The sequence below is a fragment of the Anabrus simplex genome, chromosome 5, assembly GCF_040414725.1.
Source record: "Anabrus simplex isolate iqAnaSimp1 chromosome 5, ASM4041472v1, whole genome shotgun sequence".
Classification (NCBI taxonomy): Eukaryota; Metazoa; Arthropoda; class Insecta; order Orthoptera; family Tettigoniidae; genus Anabrus; species Anabrus simplex.
The window spans coordinates 90,550,948-90,571,382 of record NC_090269.1 but is presented as its reverse complement, the minus strand read 5'-3'; the positions used below and the strand labels follow the sequence as shown (position 1 = coordinate 90,571,382).

At 37.8% G+C, this 20,435-nt stretch overlaps 1 protein-coding gene across 2 annotated transcripts in view; it reads left to right on the top strand.

Moving 5' to 3' along the window:
- Positions 1–20,435, top strand: part of LOC136873771 (uncharacterized) — a 461,175-nt gene that overhangs the window by 361,373 nt on the left and 79,367 nt on the right. For both annotated transcript variants that reach the window (XM_068227563.1, XM_068227564.1), the window contains 3 exons: positions 6,971–7,157; positions 12,140–12,210; positions 20,150–20,369. In XM_068227563.1, coding sequence (XP_068083664.1) covers positions 6,971–7,157; positions 12,140–12,210; positions 20,150–20,369 — 478 coding nt within the window. The remainder of the gene's footprint in view (positions 1–6,970; positions 7,158–12,139; positions 12,211–20,149; positions 20,370–20,435) is intronic.

The following is a 20,435-nucleotide window of genomic DNA, read 5'->3' as shown; positions in this document are numbered from 1 at the left end:
GTGCTTTACTCCAGTAGGTTCTTCCGCTCTCTCCGCCGTTGGGACATTAAATTCCTCATCCGCCTTCGAGACCGTTGACCAGGTTTCACCTGTAACCCTAGGCAGGGGCCCTTACAGGGTGCCACCATCCGGAGCCAGATGGACCCAGGTTTTTTTACGAGGTTGTTACTCCTCCCCCTCCTCCTTCCCCATCACTTGCAAGATGGGGCCCCGGGCTTGGGACCGGCATTTATTTATTTATTTATTTATTTATTTATTTATTTATTTACTGTAACCACAGTCGAGACAATAACGCCTACACAAAAATAATCATAATACTACTAAAATAATAATGTTGATAATATTGATAAAAATGAACTAGGAAATAATAATACTGACACTTAATATGAATAGGGAAATATAAAATGACACGGTAGCGGTGGTTACACATCAGCGCTTGGAAATACAGCGGTAGATAATAAATACGCAAAATTAAACCACATGCGAAGGAAACATTTGCAGGCCTAATAATGACAACTAAGAAAGAATCGTGAAAATGTGAAGGGGCCCTATTGAGGTCCATGAGAAGGTATGACATTATGGGGAAGAAAAGGTTCACGATAAATCACCCTCTAGCACAACTACATTAAAAATAACAAATGAAGGTTTACAAGAGACAGGTTAAGTGACATAGCAATTGATACTTAACTCACAGACCAAGGATATTTAACTATACCTTATTGAAGATACAGATCGAATAAACAAAATGAAAACATAATCAGGATACTCAAGGCGCAGAATTACAATGGTGGTTGATTAAAAATGCAGGTGAAAGAATTAAAATTACAAACAATGGGAATCTAGGGCAAACTCAGACGCATTGAATTTAAAACTTAGAAAATTACTTTTAGCGAGAGCATACCGAAATGCAAAAAGAATTTAAATCAAACGAAATCAGAAAACGTTGAAATGGCAATAGAAATATCACTTACCGAGTTGGAGGAAGGGTTTCTGGAGGGGAAACCCTCAAGCGCAAATGCTCGTTAGGGCGGTGGGATGGAATATGATGCCGAGCACATGCATCATTCTCACCAAGCCGGTAGGAGGCCGGAAATGGCCCGATCACAAACGACCAGTTAGATGCAACTTCCACTAGATTCCCATTCTTTTTGCCAACAGGAAACCCTTTTATTTCGGTCAATCAAATTACATGACCATATATGGTTATATTAAGATAGTTAGCAATTTCTCGAATATTCTTATTGCGACACCTATTTCAACAGCGGTAACCGCACGCGCGGTATAGGATGTCTCAAAACTAAAGCCTCGTACATTTTCAAATGTTACAAAATTACACCTTGATATACAGATCACTTAATCACTCTTGCAATGTCAACAATAAAGTTCATAAGTTCCATTCTTGAGGTTTTCCTAAATTACATTTTTTCTAGTTACATAAATTTGAATACAGAACTCACTCCAAAATACTTCTTGTATCTTGCAATGTTCATACTGTCCCAAAAATAAAATGGTACACATATTAAGAAACACTATAGTCAATGATTTTCAAATAAAGGGTAAATAGTAATTTGCATTTCTAAACTGAATAATTACTTTTACAACACACAATGCTTAGTTCAAGTTATCTGTCCCACTGCAGATTACATTCTCCTCCTCCCAAAGTCGAGCTCAGCTCGACAAACAATTCTGAATGAAATGAAAGGGAGGCTTTAATGTAGATTTGAAGATTCACACAACACCACAAATGCACCACACCACAAATTTTTATCTTCATTCTCTTCAGACACATCAATACAGGTAAAAACAATCACAAGTAGAGCATTGGTATCGCTGTCAAACGAAGTCGCTGGCCGCGGCTGATGCCAACAATCTCCATAAATATTGCAGTCCCACCCTTGCTCTCTTGCAGCCTCAGCACAGCCCACCAGCTTAGTGAACTGGCCCATAACTAGCGAAGGATGCTGGCGCAGCATTACCGACTGCCGCCATCAGAAACACCTTCCCATTCCACCATAGAATATTAGTGGCCAATAGGTACATTGCAGGCTCCAAACAGACACCAAACGTTGAACAGGGTCTGTGGTATTGTGGTTACTGGAACATAAGCAGACACAGCAGAAACATGGAACTGAAGAAATAAGGCCACTGGCCTGAACTATCGAAGAACTAAAAATTGAGTTTCAAGGGTGGGTTTTTTGTTTCTTTTTAACAATAACAAGCCTCCTTAGGGGGGTTCCCACCCATAGTTCTGGGATACCCCAGCCCCACTGCCAAGTGCTATTTCAGAATTTAGGAAAATTTTCAAATACTAAAGGGAATTCTGCTGGAGTTTACCCTAGTACCAAAACTTTACAAAATTCCTAACTATGCCCATTAATAAAATTACCCCAAAATACATAACATTAAAGTGTACCTAATATGGTCACAAATGACCATCCTATTACAACTAAAGTTCCTAATGAAACTACAAAATCCAGGAGATTGCCAGCCAGCCATTTATTCAAAAGAAAATTTGCTTATGATGAAATAAATTCCTTATAACTATTAAATTAAGTTACTGTGTGCATTCTTAATCACCCAGCATTAAGCAAAATCAACCAAACAAATAAAAGGAAAAATTTAGGTTGTTGCAAGGGAACTCAAAACAGAGAAATAACTACTTAATTACGTTAGCTTGCAACCATACTACAGTATTCAATGAATTGAGTTTAGTAAGTCAATATTCATTTACCATGTCATGTAGGTACTCATAAAATAACACAGATAAACTCACATTACATATTACGTTCACACCAGTCAAATTTAAAACGGAACTAAGCCAGGAAAACAAATCAAAATCACATTACCAATGAACAGAAAATTCCAAATGAAACCATAAAATAATTCAAGAGTGCACATACAGAAATCCAACTCGCTGATATAAACAATAAAAAGGTGCAAGGACAACCTTCATACCAGAGATTATCTGACAACAGCATGACACACAAGACACACAACACCACCAAATCACACACACGACACAAGTGCGATGACCCCTGAATCAGCATAACCAATCAATGGTAAAAGGCACAAATGACCTCAATACTGACTCCATCACACGACATCACAAGAACACAGTACACACACACAAACACCCATGCGATGACACATCAAGTAGTACCCAGAAAGTAAAAGGACGAAACATGACCTCAAGAACCCTTGAATATATCACACAACAATGAGACTCTTAGGGCCAATACCGTACATCCAGGAGAGGAATCGCCTCTCAGTACCTTAAGCCCTAAGTCTCAGTACACACATATATGCCTACCCATGGCACCCACTACAACCACAATATTTACAAAATAGGACAGATACAGCCTGGCTATCCAATTTTGAAAACTTACTCAGCCCACAAGATCCCATACGCTGGCAAACTGAGTAAATCAATTTAGAAGGCACAAAATCAACAACGAAAGAAATTTTAACATTGAGAAAATCGAATAAAACAAAACAAGCAGGAAAATTAATTGACTGGCGTAGCTAAATCGTGACACCTTCAAAATTTCACTAGTGACAAATTTAAAGTAACAGAAATGAAAATTTTGATGACCTGCAGACCAACTACAAATTTAACAGAAATTAACAGCTCAGCATAATGACAGCGGAATGAACATTTGCAGAAAATCTTCCTAGTATTCATTTTACAATCACAAGGGACATTATTTTCCATCTAGACCCATCTAATACCAAGAAAAAGATTACGAGGAACCTCATACCAGATGCACCAGATTTCAAACATGTCACGAGCACAATTGCAGATCCGTAACCCATCAAAATTTGCCAAAATGACCTCAGCCTTATGTTGGACTATTAATATGGTAAGCATGTTTCACCCTACGAGACTATCACAGTCAACGTAGACCCTTCCTAGCAAGTATAGGAACACACGGGTAAATAAAAATACGTGACAAGGGAACAGACACTTACACGATGGAAAAGCTCAATAAGACAAACCAGGAAACTTTCACTCAGGTTCAGAGATCTCATACTCTCTGGTCTGATTGGAGAATTTGGTAACTGGCTGGGAATCGTCCCAGATAATCCCATACCTACTTGGAAACGAACCCAAGTCCAGGGAAAGTCCAAGAACACGATGATCACTCTGACAGTTCACACTACAATATACGTAGTCCGGAAGAACAAGCAGAATGCGACACAAGATAACTTTAGGATGTACAGTGTGTACACTTCGCAGTGGGTCAAACGCTCAGCTGTTTTCAACACACTTCAGCTGTTCAAGAGATAACATGAATTCAGACACGGAAATACAGTACTTAGCACGATTTCACAACGTAGTTTAAAGCAATCTGAAATCACACAGATGATACAATCAGAACACAGATCGAAGAAACTACCGTAAGTTCACAACTACACACAAAATTCATTAAATCTCAGCCATATACTCCCAAGAGAATTTCGGTTTACTCTGCTTCCATCCAGAAGGCCTAGAGTAAAACGATTTGAAACTCATGCCCCCTTCCCCACAACGCTCCACCCCTCTGCTACAGCATCAATACTACACTAGGAGTAGCAAGCTTAGCCATTCAGACACAACCGGAACAATTGGTCCCAGCTAACGTCGACAAGACAAGTAAGTTCATATGATAAACACTCACTCTGCAATTATTACCGTATTGGGTTCCACATTCATCATTCTAATTCCCCCCTTTTTTTTTTTTGTATTGAAAAGGTGGACACAATAATTTTAATCTTGAAAGAGTTTACATCGTGGTTCCACAAAATACCCCTTACACTCTAGTAGAAGCTGTTTGCTTGTTTATTCTTTTCCCAATTTCCTCGGTTATCTTTCCATCTTCTGCGATCACACTTCCCAAGTACTTGAAACTTTTAACCACTTCCAGAATTTTTCCATTCATTTTTATCTTTCCCCTTCCTTCCTTCCTTCCTTCCTTCCTTCCTTCCTTCCTTCCTTCCCCTTGTCATCACTATTGTTTTACCTTTCTCTGCTTACTTTCATCCAAAAATTTTCTATCTCTTGATTCCATACATCTACTTGTTTTTGCACTTCCTTTTCATCCTCACCCCATATCACTATATCATCTGCAAACAACATGGCTTTTGTTACTGTCTTCCCAATCTCTATTTAATGTTCTTATGAATTTCGTCCATGACTATGATGAATAATATGGGGAATAGTACACTTCCCTGTCAGAAACCAGTTTCAACTCTAAACCATTTTGTTTTTCCTATACTAGTCTTCACACTACCAACACAATTTTTGTACATAGCTTTTATCATTTGCACTTCCACTGTATTAACTTGTTTTTTCCTTAATGTGTCTCATACCAACTGTCTGAGCACACTGTCATAAGCTTTCTCAATGTCAATAAATGTCATCACTATGCCTTTTCCAAACTCCCATCTTTTCTCCATCATCTTAATGTAAAGTTCAGGTCAAACATTGATCTGTCTTTCCTAAAACCATACTGTTCTTCTTCCATTCCATTTCTCCTTCTAGCTTTCTCCTCAGTCTTCCTTCCAATACTCTCTCAAATATCTTAGCTATGTGGGCAATAAGGGTGATCCCTCTGTAGTTATAACATTCCTTTTTATCACCTTTTTTAAATATTTGGATAATTAAACCCTTTTCCCACTCTTCTGGGATCTCTTCCTTCCTCCATATTATTCTAAATAATCTATGCAGCCACTGTTGCCCTATTGGTCCTGCTACTTTTATTATTTCCGTAGTTACCTCATCTACTCTTGCTGCTTTACTGCTCTTCACCTTTTGTATCGCTTCCTCTATTTCTAACATCGGTATCTCCTTTTCTTGTTCTCCTTCTTTCCCCATTGTTTCTTCTTGCTCCTTCTCATTTACCAGTTCACTGTATTTAATATTTAGCAATTCTGAGAAGTATTCTTCCCATCTTTGCGTCAATATCTGCCCTGTTTCAGTTTTAACAAATTTTGTATCTTCCCTTTTCATAAACTATTCTTCACCAAATCATACAAAATCGTTTTACTTCCCTTTATATCATCCTGTAAAGTTTCTGTGAAACTTTCCCAGCTCTTCCGTTTCTCTTCTTGTACTATTTTCTTACATACCTTTGTGGCTTCTTTATATTTCTGCCAATTCTCTGTACTATTGCTGCCTTTCCACTTCCTCCAAGCCATTTGTTTATCTTTAACTGCTTCCTTTACCCTGCTGTTCCACCAGGGAGTCTCCTTTTCCTTTTTCCTCCCTGATAGTCTTCCACAGGTGTTTGCTGCACACTTTACAAAACCATTTCTGAAACATGTTCATTCCTTTTCCACACTGTTCACGTCGTCTTTGGGAATTCAACCCTCTTTTAACTTCCATCCCTTTATTTTACTTTCCCTTTTCTCTATTTTCGTTATTTTACCAAGTCTTAATTTGGCTACCACCACTTTATGGTCTCCTTCAAAATCTGCTCTTGGCATTGCTGTCATTTATTCTGGTTCTCTACATTTCTCCTACTCTACCAGAATAAGATCAATCATTGTCTTTGTCTTTCTATCTCCCCAACCATATCTAGTTATTTTTTGTGAGTTCTTTTCTCTAAACCATGTATTGCCAATAATTAATCCATTCCTTCTACAAAAATCTGTTACCAAATCTCCTTCTTCATCTTGGTTTCCATAACTATAGGGGCCAATTGTCTCTTCTTTTCCCTGTCTCTCTGTTCCAACACGTGCATTCATGTCACCCATTATTATAACCTCTTTGTCTTCAATACAACTTTCCATTTCTTCTAGAAACTCTTCTAAACATTCATCTGCATTCCCCAATTGGGGTGCATAAACCTGTATAAAATCCTTGATTCCACTCTCAAGTCAAAGTCTAACTTTAATTATCCTGTCACTGAGTACCTGACATATCCAGTTCCAAGTGTGAGAAAACCCTGGCATCGTTCTTCTACTAATGATCTGAATTTTGTCTTTCTAGCTTCCAGAATCGACATGGATACCAATGAGATCTGACTTGATTGACATAAAGAATCCAGTGGTGACAGTCAGTATCAGTAACCTGCGAGTGAACGATTTCCAGGTCCGGGCTGTCATCATAAACAAGGATGGGACGACCTACCAAGGAGACTCCATCCCAGTGACTGAGGTGCGACATGAGTGCTTAGGTAAGTCCATGGAAGAAATTAGGATAGAGGTAGTGATTATAGGTCCTCATCTGATGTAGGAAGAAAAAGAGGAACAAAAATATCATCAAAAGCCATGAAACGTCGCCATAAGACCTATCTGTGTCGGTGCGACGTAAAGCCCCTAGCAAAAAAAAAAAAAAAAAAAAAGCCATGAAAGGCATTAGAATGAAGGATTCCCTAGCAAGGGCATGCATCATGTGAGCTCTGAAACTATGATATGACTCCCAGAACTGCGTTGAAGCTTGCTGAGCTATGCTACGTTGTACCAGGCCTGTTCAAAAAAAAAAAAAAAAAAATTAGAAATGAAAGACTATGTCAGGGTGAAATGATTGAAAACCCACAACCTGTTTTCCACTCAATGACTGGGTCAGGGATGGGATGAATGAAGCCCCCAACTTGCGAGGATAGGAATGGTGCCGGCTGCCGAGGTCGGTCGCACTCCTCTGGGACAATGATTAATGACTGACAGATGAAATGAAATGATAGTGGAGAGTGTTGCTGGAATGAAAGATGACAGGGAAAACCGGAGTACCCGGAGAAAAACCTGTCCCGCCTCTGTATTGTCCATAAAAAATCTCACATATAGTGACCAGGATTTGAACCATGGTATCCAGTGGTGAGAGTCCGGTGCGTTGCTGCCTGAGCCTCATGGCCACAAATTTTGACATGATATATACACCGTGTGATGGATATTGTTGAAATAAAGTACCTAGTCAGTACATTTTCAAAATTTAATGGTTGATATTTTGTTTCTTAATTCTAAACATATTTACACATTTCCAAGACCTTGAGTTCCAAATCACTTTCCATTGCTAGGGCAGTAGATAAACTCGCCTCACACTGCACAGTAGCCTTGAATTTGAGATGATCTTTTGACATTCAACTTTTAGGAATTCTGACTTGCCACTCCATCCTCCTGAATGTGTATTCCATAATTTTGAAACCATTTATTGTTCTTTTATCAGGACAGGTGCAAATTTTACACACTTTTTTGTACCACATTTTTCAGATATATTCACTATTTGATTTTGTTTTGGCATGTACATGTAGAACTCACTGAGATGAATCAAAATGACCTTTCATACAGTGTGTTACCATGCCAGAGTGCAGACGTACACTAATTACACTGGGCAACAAAATTTAAATTTTTGTTTGTTAAATGGAAGTGAAAGGGTGTTTCTGGTACGCTTTTTTTTTGGCTGATTTCAAATCTGTTTTTAGAATTTTTCTATCATGCACAGTTTTTGAGTAATTTTCAAAAAATTAAAAAATGTTAAAAATTGTTATTCCTACTAAAATTTATTATCTTAACTTAAATTGAATTTACATGCATTTTAATTTACATACACTTTTTTCTGCTGATTTCAAATCCATTTTTAGAATTTTTCCATCACTCACAGTTTTTGAGTAATTTTCAAAAAATTAAAAAAATGTTGTTGTTCCTACTAAAATTTATTATCTAAACTTAAATTTCATTTACATACCTAAAAAGTATGAGAGGTAGATTTTCGGCTGAACTTAGCTTGAGGAACTTCCCTTTTGAGTGACCAGCAGTACTCAGCCAGCATATTTGGACCCCATTTTCCCTGGTAACGGCTTTCAAATTAGACGATGTCTTGATGGAAACGTTCCCCGTGTTCGTCTGAGACAGCGCCGAGATTTTCAGGGAAAAATTCAAGATGCGAGTCCAAGAAGTGTATTTTAAGAGACATATTACACCCATGTGTTTATAGTTTTGTAGAAGTTCACTAATATGTTCCCTGTAATTCTCTGACCTGTAGTTTCCTAGAAAGTTTGTGACCACCTTCTTAAATGATGACCATGCAGCTAGTTTGTATGTTTTTAACTTGCTTTCAAACACTGTATCTTTCATCAGTTCTTTGATCTGAGGACCAACAAATATGCCTTCCTTTAGTTTAGCTACAGATATTTTTGGAAATTTGGTTTGGAGAAATTGAAATGCATCTGTACTATGATCAAGTGCTTTTACAAAATTCTTAATCAAACCTAGTTTTATGTGTAATGGGGGCAGTATGATTTTGTCAGATGCAATAAGAGGCTGATGAACGACATTTTCCTGTCCTGAAGTAAATGACTGTCTTTTTGGCCAGTTCTTTTTTATATAGTGATTATTTCTATCTTAACTATCCCACTTGCATAAAAAGCAGCAAATTTTCGTATATCCTAACTGCAAACCAAGTAAGAGAGCTATGCTGTGCCCTAGTAACTCGAAGAGACCTGTAACATCATTGCAGAAAACTAGTTCTTCCTTTTTAGAAAAAAGATGCTCAAATTCCTTTTGATGTTGGCGGAAGAAGCAGACTTTGGTATCTTTCTCTATAAGGTCCCAGCCTTTTAGTCTTGAAGCAAGTAATTCTGATTTGGCTTTAGACAAATTAAGATCACGAACCAAATCATTTAGATCTGATTGTGTAAGTAAATGAGGCCTAGAAGAAGCAGCAGAACTTTCTACAAAGGGTTGATCATCATCCATTTTATCATCACATAACTCTTTACCAACATCAACTTCTTCATCTTCATGCATCAATGATCTATCTGATGGAGAAGGTATAGGAAGCCCTGGACCATGTAGAACCGGTCTGGTTGCTGATTTCAGAGACGGATATTCAACTGTATATTTTGACTTTGAAGATATACCAGAGATATTAGTCACACAAAAATAGCAATTGGTCAAATGATCCGTAGGTTCCCTCCACTGCATCGGAATTCCAAAAGGCATATGGCGAGTCCCCTTCATCCATCCAGTCAGTAGAGTTACACATGAAGCACAACATATGTTAGGGGCCCAATTCTGATTCAGATCCATCTTGCAATCAAAATACAACTCATAAGCTTCCTTAATTAAAGTAGTAACACTTCGCCTCTGCGCTTTAAGGGTTAACTCGCCACATATATCACAGAAACTATCTGGTTTATTTTTACAGTTGCGAGGCATTTTTCACACAATGAAATAAAACACTACTGTATATTGAACACAAACTATCTCCCTTCAATAGACTTTGGAAGCACAACTCTATGCAGACATTCGCATGAAAGAAATCTCTAATTCAACTGACAACTGCAATGTTTTAAAGTTTCTAATTGTTGTGGCAACAATGAATAATATGGAATTCTGTACACTCTTAAGAGAATAAAAAGTAAAAAAATATAGTAAGAGTATGATAAACCAACAATTATAATAGTTTATTAATCTTTGTTAATGGTAGCAGGCTAACCCGTAAATATGAAAACAAAGATTTGAAATTACAAAATAAACTGTGGGTGATGGGAAGTTTCTGGTTTCATATTCGTAATCAGCACACAAAAGTACATAAGAATCACCATGAATTATACATTTAACAAAATCATTGTTGACCAGTGTTATTAGCAGCGCAGCAGGCAATTTTAATACCTCAAGATGGCAGCACTTTGCACCTCCCTATGACATCATACCAAAGTATCCCCCCCCCCTCCCTCTGAGTGGGGCTGGTAGAATAACACCCACAGTAACTATTGCCTGTCAGAGGTGACTAAAAGGTGCCCCATGGGCTCTCAACTTTGGAGCGTTGTTGGTGACCACAGGGCCCTTAGCTGAGTCCTATCCAAACTTCCTAGGTCAATTCTTGTTCTTTTCTGACACCTTCTTATTTTCCCCTCTGATTACTGTAGTGTTAATAGAGGATGATTGCTCAGTTGTACTTCCTCTTAAATCAATAATCACCACCACCCATCTCATATCAAGGTAAGACTCTTCTTCCTAGACACAATGGTCCACACTTTAGAGTGAGATATTAAACATCCCATCGTTGCCATAAGGCCCATCTGTGTCGGTGCAAGATAGAGCCAATTGTAAAAAAATTTTTGTTGTGTATATGTTTATCGAAATGCTCATGTGAATCAGTAATTTAATTATAAGTTTTGCCAAGGTAGAGTCTATCGTTCTTCTTTTGTCTTTTGTTTTACATCGCATGAACTTGGACAGGTTGGCTAGCATGTTACGAATGTTGTGGTGACGGGCGTTGCGAAGAGTTTCACTGTGCAGGCAAAAGCCAAGGACATGTGGAAGAGTTTCAATCTCACTGTGGCAACACAGACTGTGGTTACCGTCCAGATTGCTCCCTAGCATAGCTCGGACTGCAGCAACATTACACGTCATTTTGAGATCATCCTTCCATTTGGAGCAAGAGACTCAGTTGTGGTGCCAAATCCAATTATTAGCAGGAGTATAGTCTTTATAAAGAATAACCCCCTCTATCCTTATGAGGTAGTTTACACCACACTTGATATTCCAAAGAATAACCCCTTTACCCTTATGAGGTAGTTTACACCACACTTGATATTCCAAAGAATAACCCCTTTACCCTTATGAGGTAGTTTACACCACACTTGATATTCCAAAGAATAACCCCTTTACCCTTATGAGGTAGTTTACACCACACTTGATATTCCAAAGAATAACCCCTTTACCCTTATGAGGTAGTTTACACCACACTTGATATTCCATGTCATGGAGCTCAGTCCTGACTTTATGAGCATCCATACAATTGTCCCTGGTATTAACAATTTTTCCAGAACTTACTAATTTCAATTGATATAGACAGATGTCACTTTTCCCATCCATATTGAGGGAGTTAGTAGTGATGTATGGTTTGTAGATTTTTTTAGTGTCCACAATCCATTGAATTGTTGGAGAACAGCTTCCTGGTATCGACCTACACATGAACTCGTACCACTCGTTTGCTTTGTTTTCAGTTCCAAGAGGGGCATGTTAGCCATGTGACATGCTCACTACTTTGTCAACATGGTAGCCACCATTCATATCATGGGGAATACATGTGGGGATTTTCAGATGAGAAACCACTTAGCCATTATTCGTATTTCACGTATAGTTGAAGATCACACAGTTTTGATCACGATATTAGCAGTCGCCTAGAACTAAAAACCTGCTCTTTTTTCTTCAGTTCCAGTACCTGCTGACTATCAACTGAAGAGTGATCTCATTGGACAGGACAGTTTCCGCCTGGCATGGAAGGTAAGTTACTATTTTCAACAAACTAGCCAATTATTGTGGTGTTTACAAGGAGAGAAAATAATAGCCTGTTCAGTACCTGGGTACCTTCATAAGCACTGTGATAAGGGAACAAGTGAGGGGAATGGAGGGGTACCTGCACATCTCTGGTTAATGATAAAGGTGGGTTGAAGTGTAAAACCCAGTTGAATATGCAATTGATTCAAGAGAACAGAAATTCAGTGTATAAACTTAATACAAATGATTCCATACAGTAGAACATTCTCCCTATTTTATATTCAATAGAACAGAAATTTAATTCACATAAGTTAGGTGAACATGCAATAACACTAAAATTAATGCTGGAACAAAACCTTGAGCCTTCTTGGTTGCTTCTCATTTGTCACAGTGTCATTGAACTGAGTGTTCTCCTGTGCTCTTCTTATGAACACTGAGAATACCTTATTTACGCGAATAATACCCGCATATTTTTAAAAAAAATTTTGAGGTACAAAATTGGGGTGCGGGTTTTATTTGCGTCAAGGTTGACAACACGCTCCTGGCTCACCTACTTTTCGATACTGTACAGTTATGTTTTGTGCAACCATAGAGGGAAGAAAACTGTCCCCATATGTCATATTTAAACGGAAAATAATTCAGACTTTAAATTCTAAACTGACTTTACATTTTTAAAAAAATAGTACCGTATTTTACAGAGTAATTTTAGATTCAAAATTTCTCTGCATCACGATAGAACGCGTCTTCCGAAACATCCAGGGGTAGCTTTCCGCACTTTCACTCACTTCGGTGTGTCTATAGTGTGTTTCATAGTTGAAAATAGAGTGAAATCGTAATTCTTTTCTATTCAGCATTTTAAGGAATGCCACAATATCACATAGCAGGCAGTACGCGGAAAAGCTGAATCTGCAAAAACTGGCGAGGGTTGGCATTTTTCAATTACAAGGTGGCTGTTAATTTGAAATCACGTAATTGGAAGTATTACAAAGACTTCAATTTAACGAGGTTTTACTGTATCGCAAAACTAACATCAGATTTTGCCAGTGTGTCTATTTCAAGTGTTTACAATGCACAAAAAGAATTATCAGCCACTGGTCATGTTAATGTCCAGTAAAAAGAGACCACATGTGAGAAGTGTTTTAGATGAACATTGGAATGCGCCAGTTTATGTTTCAAGTGTTTACATTGCACAAAAGAAATTATCCACCACCAAGTAAAAAGAGACTGCGTGTGAAGTGTTTTAGTTATGATGTGTGACGAATTTGTAAGTAATTTAGGAGAGGATTCTAGTGATGCAAGAGACAACAAATCTTCCCATCTACAGGGAATCGAGCCTATTGCAAGTTCAGATTAATGAAATATCTGTCACATAAGTAGGCCTACTTGCTCATTTTCATGGAAAATATATTTCATAGCAGTGATAATGTACAGTAGAAGTCCGTTATAGCGAGAATTCATAACGGCGAAAAATTTACTCGCTATAGCGGATTGTCGTTATATCTGATTTTTTGTAAAAGTCGGGAAAACCACCATACACATTAAATTCAGTATGAAATGGCAATCAGTTTATTCAAAATTTGAATTTTTTGGATAATATCCACACTGCGGCTTACTTGTTTGTTGTTTATCGAAATCCGATACTACGTGAAAGTGTGTGTTTAATTTCATTCTGAAAAAATATACATTATCATATTTCTCTGAATCCAGGACAACCCCCACTTTTTCCTTCAAAAAATTATCAGGTTTAAAAAGTGCGTTGTAAAATCATATGAATGTCTTTCTTATACAGTACGTATTTTTAGACTGTAGACGCCGAACACTGGCTTTAGTTATGCCGTAATTTTTTTGCGGCTGTACAATTATTCTTTACAATAGAGTAAAATAATATATTATTATTGGTCCACCTTTTCAATACAAAATGAAAATTACATAGGGACTAGTTTCGACCTAGTAAAAGGTCATCATCAGCCTGAAGTAAATTAAAGCGTAAATATCGAAGAAAACATAAACAATGTAAACACAAGTACAGTCTTTTTAAAGGTACATACCATGTGGGAAGTTGAGTAGAGATATATTAAAAATAATAACTCTTCCAATTGACGAAGCACTGAGCGGAAGTTATGTAAAGTTCGGTGCGCCGTATATTATAAAAGACCACTGTGCACTAAATGATGTAATAAAGAAGAAGAGTAGGTTGAATGCTGGCTTCTTCTTAGCTGTTGTATATTCGAAGAAGATTACGTCGTATTTTATAAGGTATTGAAAGACGTCAAAATACATGGATGTTGGAAAGGCTCTTCATTTTTTGGAACAAGGCAATTGTTGCGCGAGGAGGCTTAGGAAACCAGAGAAGCGCTATATTATGTTAAAAAATAGAGATCCTTAAAAAAGTCCCGTGCGTCGTATAAATTGTGGAAATGGAAATCGAAAAAACTTGGTTCTTAAGCGATAATGTTGTTCATTCAGAGATCAATTGAAAATAAAGAATCGTAACATTGTCTTCTCAAGATGTTTATAAACTAGAATTAATAGACGATGCGAAGTATGATACTAGGAGAAAGCTCTTCTGCTTCTGGAATCTTGAAGGACGATGGATGTTTCACGAGGTGGAATAACATATATGGAGTTAAATAAAGGTGGATATAAATTCGCAGTTCAATGCGGACCATAAATTTGATTCTGAATAAAAGACAGTAAGATTATTTATTTTTTTTTTTTAATAAATATGTCAAAAGGAAAATTTAAGCATTTATTTCAGTGGGTTTAATAGCATTTACCGGTAACTTAAAATTGGCATCATAATATCGAAGGGAACTCTTTGAAAATTTGCCGGCAATACACATTCCACACATCTCTACAATATGACGATCCATCAGGTAAGTATTCTTGCTTACTATAAAACTGTTACTTTTACTCAGTGTCAGACATAACTGGCTGCCCCTACACGCATGCTTTGCTTGCCAGATTCAGCCAACTTCAGCCACTAGCGATGTATAGGTCTTTTAATTGTGGACTTTGAAAGTCAACGAACGAGTTTATTGCGCCACAGTACGACAATTCCGCCCATGCATTTTTGTGCATATACCTCACAATTTCATCTTAAACTTCTTTAAATCGTCCTTTTGCGGGCCACTGAATGCATTTTTTGTTCAGTACGTATTTTTCAGCTATCTTTGTCTTCACAGTAACGCCGAATATTGGCTTTAGCTAGGCCTATGCCGTATTTTCTTTTGGCTGCAACTTAAAATTGGCATCATGACATCGACAGGAACCCGTTGAATTTGCCGGCTACACCTGTTCCACGCATCTTTACAATACAATGATCCATCACGAAAATATTCCTGCTACCTATAAAACTTAATTTTACTAAGCATCAGGTACAACAGATGCATTATAACTCTGCTACTGAGTAGCCATGGCCTTTCTAAGAATTCAAAGGCTCGCAGGTTTTGATGCCATTCTACAGATTTGAGAAACTATTTTGTAGAGGATAATAGAATGTCATTCTCTCTTCACTATTTCCCAAGATCCATTGACATTACACATACGCACTGCACGACCGGTCGTCGCAGCTAGCGATGTGGGCCTATAATAAAGAGGTGGTCGTTTATTGTCAACGAGTTTTGTGAGTGCACGCGAGGGGGGGGGGGGGGGGTGAAAAGAAACAGCGTGGTTACTGTGGTAGTTGTCAGCCAGTGGTGTTCATTACTATCAGGCCGCGAATGCTAAACGACCCTTGACTTTTCACTTGAGATTCTGAGGAAAACATGTCGTCTTGGATTTGGAGAAATACGGCATCACTCCAGAGGCTTCTGTGGCAAACATTTCAGTTTTCTTTTTCAAACGACATCACCTAACCTAACCGTATATGCATCATGAAAACCTATTTGAAACGCTTGTAGAGAAATGATAACCTCCTAAAAATTGGCATGGGAATAGCTTTCCGAAATTTAACTAGACGCGAGAAAAAATAAACTATCCTCTGAAATCAGTGATGTACCCTGTCATATCTTGAGGTGTATCACTTTCTTACTTAATTTCAGTATACGGTTTACCATTAAAATTAAGAGATCGTTTACTTCAGCCTTTATTTTTAACGAGTTAACTACTGCTATCGGCCACGTTATTTACGCATTTATTACGAAAACGTTTTATCCTCTTTCATTTAGAATTTTCTTTTGAGAACAGCAGTCAACAGGTATTACTAATAGACTTCAATATCGCCTTCGAATGTTGATGAGAGACCTCGCAAATGCACATAGCGCGAAAACTATACCGCACCGAAGATGATCGATCGCATTTTGTGGCAAACGTTTCAGTTTTGTTATTCAAATAGCGTCACATATCCTAACTTATCTGTACTATATGTATGATGAAAACATACTTCAAGTGGAAGTAGAGAAATTATAACCTTCTCGCTATAAATTTACATGATAATAGCCTTTCCGTAATTTAGCGGATGTGAGAAAATATTATCTAACCTCGTAATCAATGACACACTCTGCCATATCCTGAGGTGTAGGCCTATCTCATTCTTACTTAATTGCGGTATTTAGCATTAAAAATAAGCGATCGTTTATTCAGCATTTATCTTTAAGCATTTATCTTTAACGTGTTAACAACGGTTATCAGACACGTTATTTATGCATTTATTACAAATACATGTTCTCCTCTTTCATTTTCCTCGCAAAGAGCAGCCGACGGGTATTACTAATTGACTCCGACATTGCCTTCGAATGTCGACGAGAGAGCTCGCTGGTGGGCATAGCGAGAAAACGATACGGTACCGAAGATGATCGATTGGATGCCATATAATGACTAGGTGCATAAATATCGGCAACGGAGAAAATGGAGTGCGCATAATCGCTCGTAATAATGGATGAGTCAGTGATAGGGTTCTCGCTGTACCCGAAGGATAATACACAGTTTAATATATGAATTTTGAAGGGACAGACAAAGTTATCGTTATAACAGGGTTCTCGTTATATGCCGTACCCGGTATAGTGGTTTTCTACTGTATTTTTATCATCTCAGGCAGAGCAACTATATTCGTAAATTTACATGTTCTTATTTGCGTAAAGACCACGTGGACCTTGCAGAGTGATACAAAATGTTTGTTTATGCCTATGTTACTCTTTCGATGGAAGGAATTTTAGTTCATTTAATTATTTTTTTTCAAAATGAGCTTTCCTAAAATAAGGGTGCAGGCATTATTCGACAGCGGGGATTATTCAAGTAAATATGGTAGTTCATAGGCTTTCCGTCTCCCACTTCAACAGTATGTTTGTTCAAAAACATCTTTGAAAAAAGAAAAGGGAGACTTTTCTTTAACAATTTGATAAATTGGTTTCATAAAGTCAGTGACAAGTAATATCATAATTCTATTGAATGTAGAAAAAAGTCCTATACATAAGTAATTTTACAAAAAAATAAACAATATTTAATTTGCAAAATGAAGGTACTTGTCAACTGGAACATCATTTAAGAAGTTATTTTACCAACTTTTTATGATGTGGGATGGCTGCAAATCTATTTCAGTTAAGTTAGTCATAATCTTGTATTTTTCTGCTTAACCCTTTGGGGTTCAATTGATTTTCCACCTGCACCCTGCACAGGTCCAATTTGACATTAGGCAAATATGGGAAGGAAGTACTACATAAGTAAAAAGCTGAATTTTTACATTAGTAATACAAACTTCAAATTTATTTATTATCAGTCAAGTTAACCACATTATCAGCGATATTTTTTCAAAGTATGGTACTTCCGGAAGCATTTGTTCGGGTGTAGTCCTGGGTTCCCTGGACAGGTCTCACAAAAAATGATGTCTCCTTTCTGCCTCCTTTCACTTTCCTGTCGGAACATATGGCACAGTCCTTGGTTTTTTTTATCCTGGCGAGCATCTATGATGTGTAGCTTCCAGTTCAGTCGATGTTCTTCATCACAGCTGCTCCGTCGGCCGCGCTTACGGGCATTTTTGTTCCTAACGTCCCCAACAAGCCCCATAATAACTCGGTCCCTGAATGTTTTGTGATTCACCTCGAGCCTTTTTTCTGCCTTTTGTTGCAAATTATATAGGTGAAAACTGTTCACCAAAGCTACCTCAACACCCAGCAGTACAATTTCCTCCACCACTTAAGGCTTTTCACTACAATACCATAAGATGAGCAGTAGTGATCAGCACGATCGACCCCTCCCATTTTGCCTGTGTAATCTATAATGGCACCAGGCTTCAAAATTCTTTCTTCTCCTTGCCCGTTCCGGTTGTCACCATCAGAATCTGTCAACAAATCATCGTCAATATCGCCACTGTCACATAAATGTTCGTGAATATCATTAGGCTCCATGCCACGGCTGGTGGACGCCATGTTGGTAACGAAAGTAAACTCAGCAGTGACAGTGAGGAATTATGTCCAAAGTAAACACAATTCAGCTTAAAGGAATGAACAGTAGATGGCAGTAGGCAAGAGATAAATGCCAAGGCTGTATACTGCGTAAAGCTCTGCGCCATTTCTGCTCCAGCATACAAAATATATAACCTCAAAGTTGTGTCAGACTAGGTCCGACATAGGACCGGAACTGAAAATTAATGATGTCGGACTGAGTCCGACATTGGACCCCAAAGGGTTAATGTATATCATTCAAAACCTTAGTCTAGCTGGGCTAAATGGCTCAGGGGTTGGGACGCTGGCCTTCTGACCCCAATTTGGCAGCTTCGATTCTGGCTGAGTCTGGTAGTATTTGAAGGGGCTCAAATATGTCAGCCTTGTGTCGATAGATTTACTGGCACATTAAAGAACTCATGTGGGACTAAATTCTGGCACATCGGCATCTCCGAATACCGTAAAAGTAGTTAGTGGGAAGCCTGATCAAGTTCTACTATGGTGGATATAGATAATTTTATCTGGCTAAGGCGTCCAACATGTCTTATTTTCTTCAGTTTATTGATAATGTCACACTCTTCCTCCACGGCTAAGACAAGAGAAGAAAATAATTTACACCTGTATCTCTTCTTCAGTGCTTCTGAAATTCCCTGGTCCATTGGTTGACACCAGAGTCACATTAGGAGGAAGAAACACGGCTCTTGCATTTTGGCCAGCGAGAATAATTTAGCAATTAAAAAAAAAGAAGAAGAATTAGTGCTCATCAAGTTGTCGAGTTATCAGGAGATGAGTCAGTGGGATTCTTCCGTAATATGTAACTAATTTATAGAAAAAACATAAACTAACATAAATATCAAACTCATTGCACTTAAAATATGTACTAAGTATACAAAATATAAGCCTAATATAGTAATTGATTACATGTAAATAATTAAAAATAATTAAATAATAAGAATGAAACAGCTGTGAAATATCTGACAGTTCCTAGTACTTGGAATGAACTAGCTATTCCAGTTGTTCAGTCTTTTTAGGTTTCCTCCAAATGTACATTAAAGTACTTTCTTTTTAACAGGTTGCTTTACTTATAAGCTATAAATTTTATCATCTACTATCATTTACTTGATTTATTGTATTGAAAAGGTGGACTCTCTTGTCAATTTACGTTGCACCGACACAGGAAGGTCTTATAGTGACAATGGAACAGGCAAGGACTAAGAGTAGGAAGGAAGCAGCCATAACTTTAATTAAGGTGCCTGGTGTGAAAATGAGAAAGTATGGAAAACCATCTTCACCAACTTTAGTCTTGAAAATGCTAATTTTCGTATTATATCTGCTGCACCTCTTTCCAAGCTCCAATGGAGGAACAAGAGAAAGTAACTGATGTAATCATAGTTATTCCTAATTCTGTTTTCAGTGAATACCAAATAGAAGTCATGGTTCTTGCCCAATTATTCTAAGTTCTAATGGGTCCTGATGTAAAGAAACACTGTAACACACTGACATGTGGAGATAGGGGTTGTTTGTTCGTTAAGATATATAAAAAGCTGACAGTATCAATATTACAGGTTCCTCCTAAGAAACCGAACTGGTGTCCAGTGGCCCACTACGAGGTGTTTATCAAAGAGGACTGGAGCTGGGTTCCATATGGCAACACAGAGAACAGTACGATGCACATTGGTCAGCGTTCTCCTGGTGAAAAGTATGTGGTTCGAGTAAGAGCTGTGACCACATCTGGGCAACAAGCCGATTTCTCTGAGCCACTGACAGTCAGAGTTGCAGGATGGCGTAAGTATATAATTCTTTCTTCCTTTTTTCAATTATATGAGATGGTGGTGGTGGTGGTTACTGTTT